General features: G+C 46.0%; 2 protein-coding genes across 2 annotated transcripts in view; both read left to right on the top strand.

Moving 5' to 3' along the window:
• The window catches only part of col4a3 (collagen, type IV, alpha 3), a 38,204-nt gene extending 36,203 nt beyond the window's left edge, over positions 1 to 2,001 (top strand). The window contains exons 50-52 of the mRNA XM_064303305.1: positions 2 to 116; positions 334 to 506; positions 909 to 2,001. Coding sequence (XP_064159375.1) covers positions 2 to 116; positions 334 to 506; positions 909 to 987 — 367 coding nt within the window. The 3' untranslated portion in view covers positions 988 to 2,001. The remainder of the gene's footprint in view (position 1; positions 117 to 333; positions 507 to 908) is intronic.
• A 2,030-nt stretch (positions 2,002 to 4,031) lies between these two features.
• sst1.2 (somatostatin 1, tandem duplicate 2) lies at positions 4,032 to 5,405 on the top strand. The gene is made up of 2 exons (XM_064301466.1): positions 4,032 to 4,232; positions 5,058 to 5,405. Exons 1-2 carry the CDS (start codon positions 4,086 to 4,088, stop codon positions 5,256 to 5,258), a joined length of 348 nt encoding a protein of 115 aa, XP_064157536.1. The 5' UTR covers positions 4,032 to 4,085; the 3' UTR covers positions 5,259 to 5,405.
• Positions 5,406 to 13,819: the final 8,414 nt, after the last annotated feature.

Raw genomic sequence — 13,819 nt, 5'->3', positions numbered from 1 at the left:
GGTGTTCGGTGTGTGAGACCAGTGCCAGTTTAATCCCCGTTCACAGCCAGACCAATGAGATTCCAGAATGCCCCCGTGGATGGCGCTCTCTGTGGACAGGCTACTCCTTCCTTATGGTAGGAGCTCTTCTACGTGTCTCAAACTTAGACCTAATTACCCATTAGCCTCTATTCTAAATACAGAGGGGCAGAGATGCTCTTTCCAGAAGAGAACAAACAATACCGAAATTGCTTACACCTAAAATACTGCCCTCCACACTTCTGTTCCATGCCCCCCCCTGTAGTAACAGGAAACAGGAAGTTCAGGCCTCATATGGCTGCTTTGTTTCCTCAGCAAACAGGCGCAGGAGCTGAGGGCTCTAGCCAGCCGCTGGCTTCGCCAGGGTCCTGTCTGGAGAAGTTCACTAAAGTCCCTTCCCTGGAGTGCCACGGGCGTGGAACCTGCAACTACTACAGGGACTCCTACAGTTACTGGCTGGCCTCTCTCGACCCCAACAACATGTTCAGGTAGACCATTATTCCTATGCAGAGACCACTGTTCCGAACCGCTGCCCAGTGTAAGCACAGCACATCGTGAATTTGCCATGTTCAGTGTTAACCAATGTTGTGCATTTGAGTGAGCTGTTTTCAGTATGAAAAACAATTTCATTATTTGCGCGTGTGTTCAGTATCACTGCAGTGTGCAGTATTTGTGTGTAGCATTCTGTACGTATAATGTACTTTTGAGTTTGTGTGTAGTATTAGTGTGCAGTACTGTGCTATGTGAATATTAACACAATTTATAGTATTATGTCTGCTGTTAATATATTCAGTACTTTGTGTTTGGCGTTAATGAAGTGTTCAGTGTTGAGCTGCGTGTTGTAATGTGGAAGTAAGTGATCGTACCGCCCCGCGTCTGTGTTCACGCAGCCAGCCGGTTCCTTGGACGGTGAGGGAGGACGCCCCAGGGAGCCTGATCAGCCGCTGCCGCGTGTGCATGAAGCTGTGACCGCAGAGCCCTGCCCACAGCGGGGCCCAGCAGCCGCGCCTGCACCGCCCGGTCCGGCAGCAGGGGGCGCCAGTGGGCCCGGCCAACGCGAACGCGAGACTGTAATCATGGTGCTTTAATCACGGTGCTCACCGCGAGCGAGGCGCAGCACCACGCACCCCTCGCCGAGTTCCCTTCAGTATTGTTTCGTCGCTGTTCTGTTCTCTGTCTTTGGACGCAACCCCTTTCGTTTTAATGAACATTTCTCGGTGCTTATCTTAATTTAACGTTAATGCGACGTAATCTTGAAAAGAGCAGGACAAATGAGGTCATCGCTCATTTTTTTTTAAAGACAGTACTGTGGGCCAGATTTTCTAAGACAGTGTTAAATGAAAAAGATATTATTTCTCAAATCCCTCTTAAAAGTTTTGTTGTAGTCGGTAACACACGTATCACAGAACACACATCAACAACATATGACCTGATCCAGATCATTTATTTTAACCTTGGGTTTTTGTGGTAGCAGTCTACACCAAATATACTGTAGGTTGATTTGTTCTCATAGTGTAACTTATAAAATGTAGCTATCTTATTAAATTTTTGCTATGCTCAGCTAACTGGCCATCCAATTTCCCATTGCAATACAATTCCCATCAAGCCTCTGACCAGCATCTCATTGACGTCACTCACAAAGACGCTGGAATGAACTATGGGACCTCGAGGCAAGGGAAATGCGTAAATGGCTGTGTAAACTGTGTTTCAGCATATACTTAAAGGTCATTGTAGAAGAACATCATGCTCCACGGACAGCGGACGCCTACCCCACATGGATAGATAATTGATTCTGAAATGAAAGATGATGACTAGTAGGCCAGAGCATGATTACACATTTTTTTGGGTCCAGCTGGGGCAGAGCGCTTCCCACCTACGCCGTCAGGGAGTGATTTCTCTAAAATCGTATAAGCATTACTTGTTAAGCAGGACATTAATTGGATGTTTGTGTTATTGTCTGCAATAGTAAAAATTCCTTTTGTATGTTTTTGGGTGAACTTCTTCTTAAAACAAACATATTACACGGTCTGTTGGATGATTCATCATGTTAAGGTGCTGTTCTAGAATGTGGATGGGCCCCATGGTATGGTACAGACCAGTGTCGACCTTGACCAGGAGCCCAGCATCATCGACCATAGTGTCAAAATGGGGGGGTGGGGTGGGTGACATCATGGACAATTGGATGACATACAGATGGACGGATTGACAGACAGGTTCAGTTGGCCAGGATGAATGCGAATGCCCTCACTTACTCTAGGTTAACACAGTCAGCCTGCCAAAGCTGCACATGGTCTTCCTCTGACTGATGTCTGTGGACTGCGGTGTGAAAGGTAGCAGCAGCAGGGCATCATGGGGTTTGGCTGGACTGGCAGAGGCTGGTGAATGTGGATGGTTAATATGATTGGGCGATCTTTACTGTTACACAAAACACCTCATCCACAGATTACTGTTTCAGCCCTTTAAGCATTTCTGAAATAATGTAGCTCACATATTGTACCTTGGAACAAATGCATCAACACATAGTACATATTAACGGTTGCAATAAATAACAGAATTTAAAGAGAAGGCAACATAATTATTATATATCAATCATAATCCTGTTGAATTGATCTGTTGTGGAATGGATCTGGCTTTAGTGATTTTGGCACATAATTTTTTAAACGGACAAGGTACTTAGCGCCAAATGATTTGTTTGACATTTTCAGAAACCATTAACATCCCACCCCCCACAACCCACACTGCCCAAAAAGCCCACCCTCTGCACTTCCACAACTTTCTGATAATTTTATACCACACAACTCATACAGCTTAGCTTTTGCCCTAATCACTATAGCAAACTTTTATCATTCTGTTTCTACCATGCTGACTACTGTCTGACTACTACCATCTACTGTGTATTGTTATCTCCCAGAATACTGGCAATTACATAATTATATATTTTTTATTAAATTGAATTATGATTGTCGTTATTGTTGTGTACATGATATGACGAATGATTATGAGGTCTTGAAAGCTTAAGGTCTCATGGATCCTGTAAGTGTAGCACTTCTATGAATGTTAGTCTAGGAAAAGAGGCAGTAAGATTGCTCCAGTTAATGTCAGCCTTCTCCTGCTGATCACAGCGTGGCCACAGGGTGTCAGCACTGAGCTGTGCATGTCCTTCAGCATCACTGAGCCAATGACTGTGTGCCACACGTTAGTATGCCACGCGGCTCGGTGTCACGACGCCGGCCTGCGGCTTTCCTCTCACGGGAGCTTCAGCTCACTGAGACTCTCCGTTCGGACCCCGCCCTCCTCAGTACAGCTTTGGTTCGACTCCTGAATTCCCACACATCCTCATATAGATCACACTTCATTCAAATGTTATGGGTGAATCAACATGCATCTGTCACGCCTGTATTCAAACTGGTTAGATTAAGCATATGTTGAAGCCGCACCTTTACCTGTTAACTCAGGTGTGTGTGTGTGTGTGTGTGTGTGTGTGTGGAGCCAGTGAAAGCTTTTTTTCTTAAAGCTTGGATCAGATCATATTCTTAATCCGGTTTGGGGGCTATGTTTTTATCATATTTCATGTTATAGTTACAAGGAGAGGACTGCCATGCTATATTCACAAAGAGAGTACCGCCATTTCACCTTGGAAAGCCATTAAAGGAATAAAGGCCCTAAAATAAACACTGCAATCCTGTGATGTCATTAGATCTGCTCTTCGTGGCTTTTTCCTGAGTGAAGTGGTTTACAGAGCAGACATTTCTCTGTTGCGTGAGCTTTAGATTAACGGAGAGTGCTGGGCCTGTACGGAGTAATAGTTTTATTATACGGCCCTTCTATAAAGTCAATATTACCAACCCCTACTCTGCCTCTGTGAGTAAATGGCCAGACGCGGAGGCCCACTACCGGGCCTCTTAAGTGATTCAGGAGCGCGGGATGCCATCATCGCCGTGGATACATGGGAGGGGCCTGGCCCCTCGGGTGTGGAGTTACGGCAAGGGGGCGAGTTTTAAAAGGCCCTGCGGCCCGTGCTCTGGACATCACTCCAGCACGACGTCGAACCCAGCTCTCCCAGAAGCATGCAGCCCCTGCGAGTCCACAGCGCCCTGGCCCTCCTGGGCCTGGTCCTCACCCTGTGCAGCCTGAGCGCCGCCTCACAGCCCGACCTGCGCTACCGGAGAGTCCTCCAGAGAGCCAGAGCCGCCGCCGCCGCCATGGGCGCACAGGTACGCTCCGTCGCCACGGCAACACAGGCACGGTGTACTCGTCTCCGTGGAGACGCGGGTAGTTTGTGAAGCGGGGATTGGTGTTCTTGTCTTGTTTTTTCGGAAACTGATTTGCTTGGGAGGGAAACCATATAATTGCCCCACTGCAGAATTTCCCTTCTCCAATTGGATGGAAAGCTGAATAGTTATCACTACTGCAGCATCTTGAATAAATATAACTTAGCAGGCTTTGCAAATGACATTCATTTTGCATTCACTCCTTAATCTTCAAGATTTTTAATAAGTTGGCTCCAACCCTTCTAGGCCTGTTTATTAACAAACAACACCCACAGAGCATGCTGATCAATCACTAGAGGTGGAAATTATACTCCAAAAAGTGAATTCAGGCAGACCACCTTTTTTTTCAGAGCCTTTACATTTTGGAATGCTTTACCTTTTGAAAATAGGACGTTGCAGTGCCTATTCTTTCACAAATAATCTCAAAACCTGGTTAAAAAAACATATATATCAGAGTTGTTGCCATAATGTCTAAAATGTCAGACTTGTCATTTATTACATAACCATACCATCTACTGTCATACACCCTAATGTTCTTTCACCCTAATGAGTCTTTTTCGTGTTGATAGTTAAAACATTGTATTAAGTGTCGATCCCCAGCCAAGGAACGACAGATGGAAATAGCAAATGGTTTAGCTAACTGGCCTCCGTGCATTAAAGAAACTGCTGGCGTTGATTACTGTGCGTTCTCCCTTTTCGCTAAATAAAGTAAATGAATAAGTAGCCACATGGCTCATACACAGTGTACGTATGACGGTTTTCCTGCAGGACTGGAGTAAGCGTGCGGTGGAGGACATCCTGTCCCAGCTGGCTCCCCCAGAGGGCGAGGGCATGGAAGGCCAGGTGTCCACAGCGGACGAGAGCGAGGACGTTCGCACGGAGCTCCAGCGCTCCGTTGACAACCCGCAGGGGCGCGAACGCAAGGCCGGCTGCAAGAACTTCTACTGGAAAGGCCCCACTTCCTGCTGAGCGCCCCGCCCGCCTCTGCACCCGCCGCCACACCCCCCTGCAGCAGCCGCCCCCGTCACACCTCCGACCTCCACCCGACTGATTCGCGAGATCACGAGAACGCTGTATCTGATTAATCGATGAAATAAAGATAAAAGCTTCATTTGACGGATGGGGCTTCTTTGCTTTGAGTGCTCGCTTGTCTGTGGATGTCGGTGATACGCACCCGCACATAAATGGACATACACACACACGCGTGGGTACGACACGCACACGGGCACACACACACGGGCACACACACACGCGTGGGTACGACACGCACACGGGCACACACACACACGTGGGTACGACACGCACACGGGCACACACACACGGGCACACACACACGCGTGGGTACGACACGCACACGGGCACACACACACGCGTGGGTACGACACGCACACGGGCACACACACGGCGTGGGTACGACAGCACACGGGCAACACACGCGTGGGTTGCGACACGCACGGGCAGACACGCGTGGAGTCGCACGCACGCGGGACACAACACGTGGTCACGCAGCGCACACGGCAGACACGCTGGGTCTACATGCACGGGGCACACACACGGTTGATGACGACATCAGGGCAGACACGCGTGGGTACGACACGCACACGGGCACACACACGCGTGGGTACGACACGCACACGGGCACACACACGCGTGGGTACGACACGCACACGGGCACACACACGCGTGGGTACGACATGCACACGGGCACACACACGCGTGGGTACGACACGCACACGGGCACACACACGCGTGGGTACGACACGCACACGGGCACACACACGCGTGGGTACGACACGCACACGGCACCACAGCGTGGGTACGACACGCACACGGGCACACACACGCGTGGGTACGACATGCACACGGGCACACACCGCGTGGGTCGACACGCACACGGGCACACACACGCGTGGGTACGACACGCACGGGCACACACACGCGTGGGTACGACACGCACACGGGCACACACCCGTGGGTACGACACGCACACGGGCAGACACGCGTGGGTACGACACGCACACGGCACACACACGCGTGGGTACGACACGCACACGGGCACACACACGCGTGGGTACGACACGCACACGGGCACACACACACGCGTGGGTACGACACGCACACGGGCACACACACACGCGTGGGTACGACACGCACACGGGCACACACACGCGTGGGTACGACACGCACACGGGCACACACACGGGCAGACACACACACGTGGGTACGACATGCACACGGGCACACACACGCGTGCGTGCGGTTTGGGGCCCCGGGGTCACGCGGGAGAGGAGTCAGTTCGGCCACGCGTGCTTGTGAGTGACATAATTGCGTCAATGCGCAGGCACACAGGACACTTCCGCCAGGCTCCTTTTAAACAGCGGGGGACTGCGGTCCATGATGACACAATTAGGGGTGATGAGGAGGGGAAAAACAATCTGTTCCCAGCCGTAATGGAGGGAAGAGGCAGCAGAGGAGAATTAGAGACAGCTCGCGCTCGCACCATGGGCTGATTAAGTGAGCTTCTGAGAGAGGACTAATGGGCTTGTCTGATGCGTTTTTCATTAGAACGCTACTGCCTGAGAAAACAGGGACACCTTTTACATGCTTTTTTTCTCCCCCCCCCGAGGGTTCAACAGACAATGTGGAAAAGCATTTAGTCAGCAGTAATTGTTATTTAATTGTGCTTTTGAAACTGTCAACATTTACACACATCCGAGCAGTTTCATTATCGAGCTTGAAAAGCAGCTTTGTCAGGCGTTAAAATATTCGGAGAGAATGTTTGCACATCTTCTGTGTGCTTTTGTGTGTGTGCCTGTGTGTGTGTGTGTGTGTGTGTGCCTGTGTGTATGTGTGTGCCTGTGTGTGAGTGAGTGAGAGAGAGAGAGAGAGAGAGAGACTACCATGTGTCTTAAGAAGCAGTGAGTGTGCACTTGTGAGTGAAATGTTAAGGTATGTGCCTGCTTGTGTATGAATTTGTGTCTGTGTACTATGTACAGTGCAGTCTGCAAGCATGTGTACAGTGACACAATTGTTGTTGTTTTGGCTCTGTACTTCAGCATTTTGGATTTTAAATGAAACACTAGATATAAGGTTGATGTGCACATTAACTGTCAGCTTTAATTTGAGGGCATTTACATCCATATCGGCAAACCATTTACTATAGGAATTGCAGCCCTTTTTATACATACTCCCCCCATTTTAGGGGACCAAACATAATTGTCCAATTTGCTGCTCAGCTGTTTCATGGCCAGCTTTGCGTTGTATCATTAGGTCATGTGCAAGAAAGCTAACAAAAGGCCTCAAGTTGATGCAAGGCATTGGAATTAGCATTTGGAGTCTCTTACTGTTGTCTCTCGACATGAGAAACAAAGAAGTGTTGCTTTCAGTAAAGCATGCCATCATGGGGTGGAAAAATAAGAATAAACTGATCAGAGACAAAGACAAAACATGTGATGTGTCAAAATCAACAGTATGTTACAGTACATTGCTAAGAAGCAAGAATGCACTGGTGAGATAAGCAATAGCACGCAGTCTGATAGATCATGGGAGACCACTCACGTGGACCAAAGAATACTTTCAGTTGTGAAGAAAAAACCCTTTTTAACTGTCAAATGGATCAAAAACATTCTCCAGGATGCAGGCATGGATGCGTCAAAGACTAAAATAAAGAGAAGACTACACCAGAGGACTCACTGCAAGATGCATACCATTGGCAAGCATCAAGAACAGAATGGCCCGGTTAGAGTTTGCTGAAAAGTATATTTTAAAAACCTGGAGATCTGGAACAAACTCTTATGGACAGATGAGAAGAGTATTTACCTATACTAAAATGATGGAAAGAAGAAAGTGTGGAGAAAGAAAGGAACTCCTCATGATCCAAAGCACTCCCCTTGTCTTTGAAGCATGGTGGAGGGAGTGGCTTGTGCATGTTCGGCTGCCACTAGAACTGGCTCACTTGTCTTTATTGATGATGTGACTTGATGGCAGCAGGATGAATTCTGAAGTGTACATAAACATCTGCTCAGATCCAACAAAACGCCTTTAAAACTCATTGGATGGCACTTCACCTTGCAGCAGAACAATGACCCCAAACATACTACCAAAGCAAACAAGAAGTTTTTCAGCACGCAAAATGTGGGAAGTTCTTGTCTGGCTAAGTCAATCACCCAACGTGAATCCAACTAAACATGCATTTCACCTGCTGAAGACAAGAGTGAAGGCCAAAAGCCTCTGAAACAAACAGGAACTGAAGATGACGGCAGTACAGGCCTGGCAGAGCATCACCAGAGAAGATACCCAGCATCTGGAGATGTCTATGGGTCTCAGACTTCAGCCAGTCATCGAATGTAAAGGATTTGTGACCAAGCACTATATAAACAAGACCTGGTCAAAACCTATTATATGGCTGGACCGGCCGACCAATGGTGTAACTTCATCACTCAGTCACTCAGACATTCGCGTTTGTAGGGCTGGCCCCGCTGTTGCGGTCCAGCCAACAATGACTTTATTTAAGATTGAGTTAATTAGTCCAATAACTTTCAGTAACCTAAAATTGAAGGACTATGTATATAAAGGACTGTAATGCACACATTGGATAATCACTGGACATGGATGTAAATAACCTTAAATCTGCACTTTAACCTCATTTTCAGTTCAAATTCAATGTGCTGGAGTAAAGAGCCAGAATAACCAAAATTGTGTCATTGAACACACACCATCCAAACATTTGTGTGCATGCGTGTGTGTATACGTGTTTATGTGTGTGTGTATGTATCTGTGTGTGTTTATCTATGTATGTGTGCATGTGTGTATGTATGTGAGTATGCGTGTGCGTGTGTAAGTATGTATGCGTGTGTGCATGTGTGTGTGCTTGTGTGCGTGTGTGTGTATTGTGTATGCGTGTAGAGTAGAGACAATATAACCCTATCTCTCTCAGTCATATGTCAGACTCATTATGTGCTCCATTATGTTAGAGAATGTAATCACTGTGTTAATAATAACATTCCTCTCAGAGCTTGGTCGCCTGTCACTCAGAGCCTAGAAGCCTAACTGCACAGCCAAGGGTCTGAAATGGAGTGCCTCGAAAACCAGTTCCACAAAAAACCTGCCTACCAGGCCAATGGTAGGCCTGGCCACAGCATAGAGGGGAATTCCACACACAACTGACCATACAGTCAGTGGAATATCCACACAGACCAGACCACACGGTTGAGCAGATTTACAGACACACCTGACCACACGATCGGCAAAGGTCCATACTGACCACACAGTCTAGTAGGGTGAAGAACAAGAAACGGCCTTTGTGGAGTGTTTGGTTGGTTGGGTAATATGTGGTATATATGGTAAAAATACATGAATTTGCCATAATGCATCTATTCTCACAAACATGGTATTCAGGCTTGGATTGTACAAAACGAAACTTTAAATGTAAAATGCTCCCAGATGTTCATCCATATGTACTTTTTACTTTACCCTCTCCTCACACACTCATATAGAGTTATTAATTGTTTAATACTGCAAGAATGATAAGTGTACTTCATGGGTTGGAAATTTCCCTAATCGTGATGTTCACAGTTTGTCACTGTGTACGTGTGTGTGTGCGCACGCGTGTGTGTGCGCGCATGTATGTTTATACATACACAGGGGTTCAGTGCTAAATTTGTAAACACTTGTATGTAAGTATGGCTATGACATCACAGTAAGTATTAGCATGCAAGATCCAGCAATTCAACTTATTTTCCAGTAAAACTCCAATTAAGCACTAAGTTCTTAAGACATTTAAATGATGCTGGCTGCCTCACAGTTACCGGTAAATACAAACACACAGCGAACGTCTCCAATGGGCGTGTGTGTGTGTGTGTGTGTGTGTGTATGAGTGTGTGCTGCTCTGACGTCAGACACCAGAGTGCTCGGCTGAGATAAGGCCACGTTCTCCGATTGGAACAATGTGTCAGAGTTTTAAAAGCAAGACCATCTGACCACTGGCAGCCAACCCACGCAAAGCATGCAGCAGAAGATAAGGGTGGTACGTATGGTCAACCCTTTCTCCCAAGCCTCCCTCTTAAACCTATCCCAATGCCTGCGTGCACATGCTCTTATACTCACTCACACACGAGCATCCACTCACTGACTCATTCTCTCACATATATGACAAAAATCAATATATAATAATGAACACTCAAACTATTTACTTATTGCTAAATGATGCTAAGATGTTAGGCATTAAACATACTTATATACCAGCTACTCCTGGTTGATGCATCCAGACCACATGCTCAAAGTACAGAAATAGATGTGCTAAATGTATAATATAAATGTATAGTACAAGCATGCCAACATTTATAATTGAATATTTATGTTATCAAACATAGTATGTATATTTATTGAGCCATGGACAAATCCTGTACAGGTATGCAAATGATCAGATGACACATGCATGACAGATAGATTTCCAGGAGCTTCATTATGCCAGTAAACTGTAAGTACATGACGTAGCAACATAAAAAATATACGGCTGATATTTGAGTCTCAGCGAAGCCAACATGCTTGTTGGCCAAGTGTGGCCTCTCTTCAGCCGCATTTTTAAAAAAACTTGTGGTTTTTTAGTCATCTTTATCTGGTTTGCAGTATCCTTAATTTATCATTCACAGCATTTATGCACACACACACATACACACACACACACACACACACACACACACACACACACAGGCACACACACACACAGGCTCACACACAGATGCACAAACACACACACACACGCACACAGATGCACGGAGGCACTGTTTGAAATACTCCTCTTTCCCTGGCTGAGGGGACATGTAAATGGATCATTATCTCAATGGGGGTAAATAAATTGGATGCTACAGTGAAAGTATTTAAACATCAATGGCGTGTGATTCCGGGAGCAGGTGTTCTTTTGAGTGCTGCTCTGTTTCCATGAGCTGGGAATTGAACGGCATGAACACCTCTGTAATTCCACAGACCAGAACGACAGAGCACAGCACACCAGCACTGCATGCACAGACACCAGCTTGGACCAGGCGACCAAAACCGGGCTGTGTTTCTGAAGCTCACCTCCTTGACTTGGTGAGACACGTTGCTCACTAGCGCCACTGCAGTTGGCACCAGTATCAGTGTTTCAGCCACCTGTTTTAATTTAAATCAATGGCAGCAATATGGTCAAAATATGAAGTCAATCATTTTTTTCCACAACAAAAAGCAGTTGCAATAGGTGTTTTTTCTTTGTCTAATCTCTTCCCATATGCCAATTTGTTATTTTTTTGTGCTATTTGAACAAGCGGGTAATATTTTGTGGAGGAATCAGGGACAGTTTGCGTCACTACCGAGTCACTGTATCACATGTGCTTAATGGACGACTTGATTTCAAGACCCTACTGCGCAGTATCTGGCTCCAATTTGAACAATGACACCCACAAACTACACTTTCCGGGCTTCAAAACCCTTTTCACCACGCCAATAGAGAGTCAATGGGTGACGTTACAATGACTTCGTCAATATTTCCCTATAGTCTATGTTCTATACCAGCTCAAAAGACTCCAGAGCAGACCTATTCTTCATCTACAGACAAGCACTACAGGAAAACACTGCATCATTACTACAGACCACTACCCATCATTACTACAGACCAACACTACTGATCATCACTACAGACCAGCACTACCCATCATCACTACAGACCAACAATACCCATCACCACTACAAACCAGAACTACCCCGCATCACTACAAACCAGCACTACCCATCATCACTACAGACCAACAATACCCATCACCACTACAAACCAGAACTACCCCGCATCACTACAGACCAGCACTACATTGGCTTTAAGTGCCAATCTCATACCTCCCCAGAATACATTTGGCAAAAGCAGTGAAATCCAGATTAATAAAACAACTATGTTTTAAGGATGTAATCCCTTCTTAAAGAAGGCAGGTCTATGGTTGGAGGCACTGAATCAAACAGGAAAGCTAAGAATACACTCAGTTAAACAGGGTCATACTAAATCAGCTTCAATCAGGCATGGACAGAAAAACTAAAATCTTCAAGAATCTCCATTTAACTTCATAATCAACAAACTCTGTCATTAGGCTAGTTCACAGGGGAATAATGTGGCTCGAGGAACATAAACTGTGAGACAAACACTGCAGAGCTGTTCTGGATCAAACAAACATTTGCCTTGACTCAGTACTAAATGTCCTGTGAGTCTGTTTCTTCACCAAAACAGTGTGGCAATCACAGAAACCTCAACAATAAATAACACTTAAATTTAACAGAGTTAAGATAATGTTAGTGAATTTTGAATAAATCGAGACTAACAAACTACCAGTGCATGTACTGTACAGCCCAGTAATACAGACCAGTTTTTGCACCAACAAAAACTACAGGCCAGTACTACAGAACTTTTGCAGACAAGCAAAATATACCCCAAAAGCCTTACCCTCGGAAACAAATCATGCTTAAAAGCAGTCATTTTTTCAGCCAATAAAACTCTATCTTTCAAAGCGGTCATTGAAGCCTCCCCACCTCATCCTGTGGCTCGGAGCGAGGGGACATCACCTGCTATAGTCGCCTGATTAATCCTCACAAAGACAGTCTTTAATAGTAAGAGGGATGCGAGGTGACCTTTAGCATAATTAAAATAATGAGAAGATTGATTTCTATTTGAAAAATGTATTACTGGTGGTATTATTCACAATGTTTCATTTAAACTTTTGTGTCTTTAATTTCTGCAATTAGGCTGAAGATTATGAGAATTTCCCCGGGACAATGAGAGTAATAAGGGTGGGTTATGGCTTGGCTTAAGGCTGTTATTCATCTTCACTGCTGATGAGAGCTCTTTATGAGTCTGCAGAGACCTTGGAGGGGAGACGTTCTCATTGACAGGTTATTGTTGTAAAATAAAATATGTTCCCAACCAAATTAACAAGATTAAAAATGTAGGATTAAGTTAAAAAACACTGCTTCATGGATGCTTGTAGTCCCTCATTGGCAATGTATGTGTGTCACAAGTATGCTCAGTGGCCACTTTATTAAGTACACCAATCTATTACCAGATAGGACCCCATTTAGCCTCCAGAACAGGCTGTGTCCTTTGCGACTTGGATTCAACAAGGTGCTGGGAACCTTCCTTAGGGATTTCGGCTCACGGTGACTGGATGGCATCATGCCTCGCGTCCCACCTCATCCCTAAGGTGCTCCACTGGATTGAGATCTCCAGACTGCGCAGGCCATTGGAGTAAACTCAAGTCACTGGCATGTTTGAGGAACTACCTTGAGATGATGCAAGCTTTGCGCATCTCATTATCCTACTGGAAGTATCAATCTGAAAAAGGGGAAGACTGGCCATAAAGGGATGCCTATGGTCACCACGAATGCTTGGGTATGTTGTGGCAGTAAAATGATGCTCAGCTGGTATTAAAGGTCCTAATGTGTTCCTAGAAAAAATTTCCAACACTACTGCACCACCAGCAGCAGCCAGCACCACTGACACAGGGCAGGATGGATCA

The sequence above is a fragment of the Anguilla rostrata genome, chromosome 12 (assembly GCF_018555375.3).
Source record: "Anguilla rostrata isolate EN2019 chromosome 12, ASM1855537v3, whole genome shotgun sequence".
Classification (NCBI taxonomy): Eukaryota; Metazoa; Chordata; class Actinopteri; order Anguilliformes; family Anguillidae; genus Anguilla; species Anguilla rostrata.
This window is presented reverse-complemented; position numbering and strand designations above follow the sequence as displayed.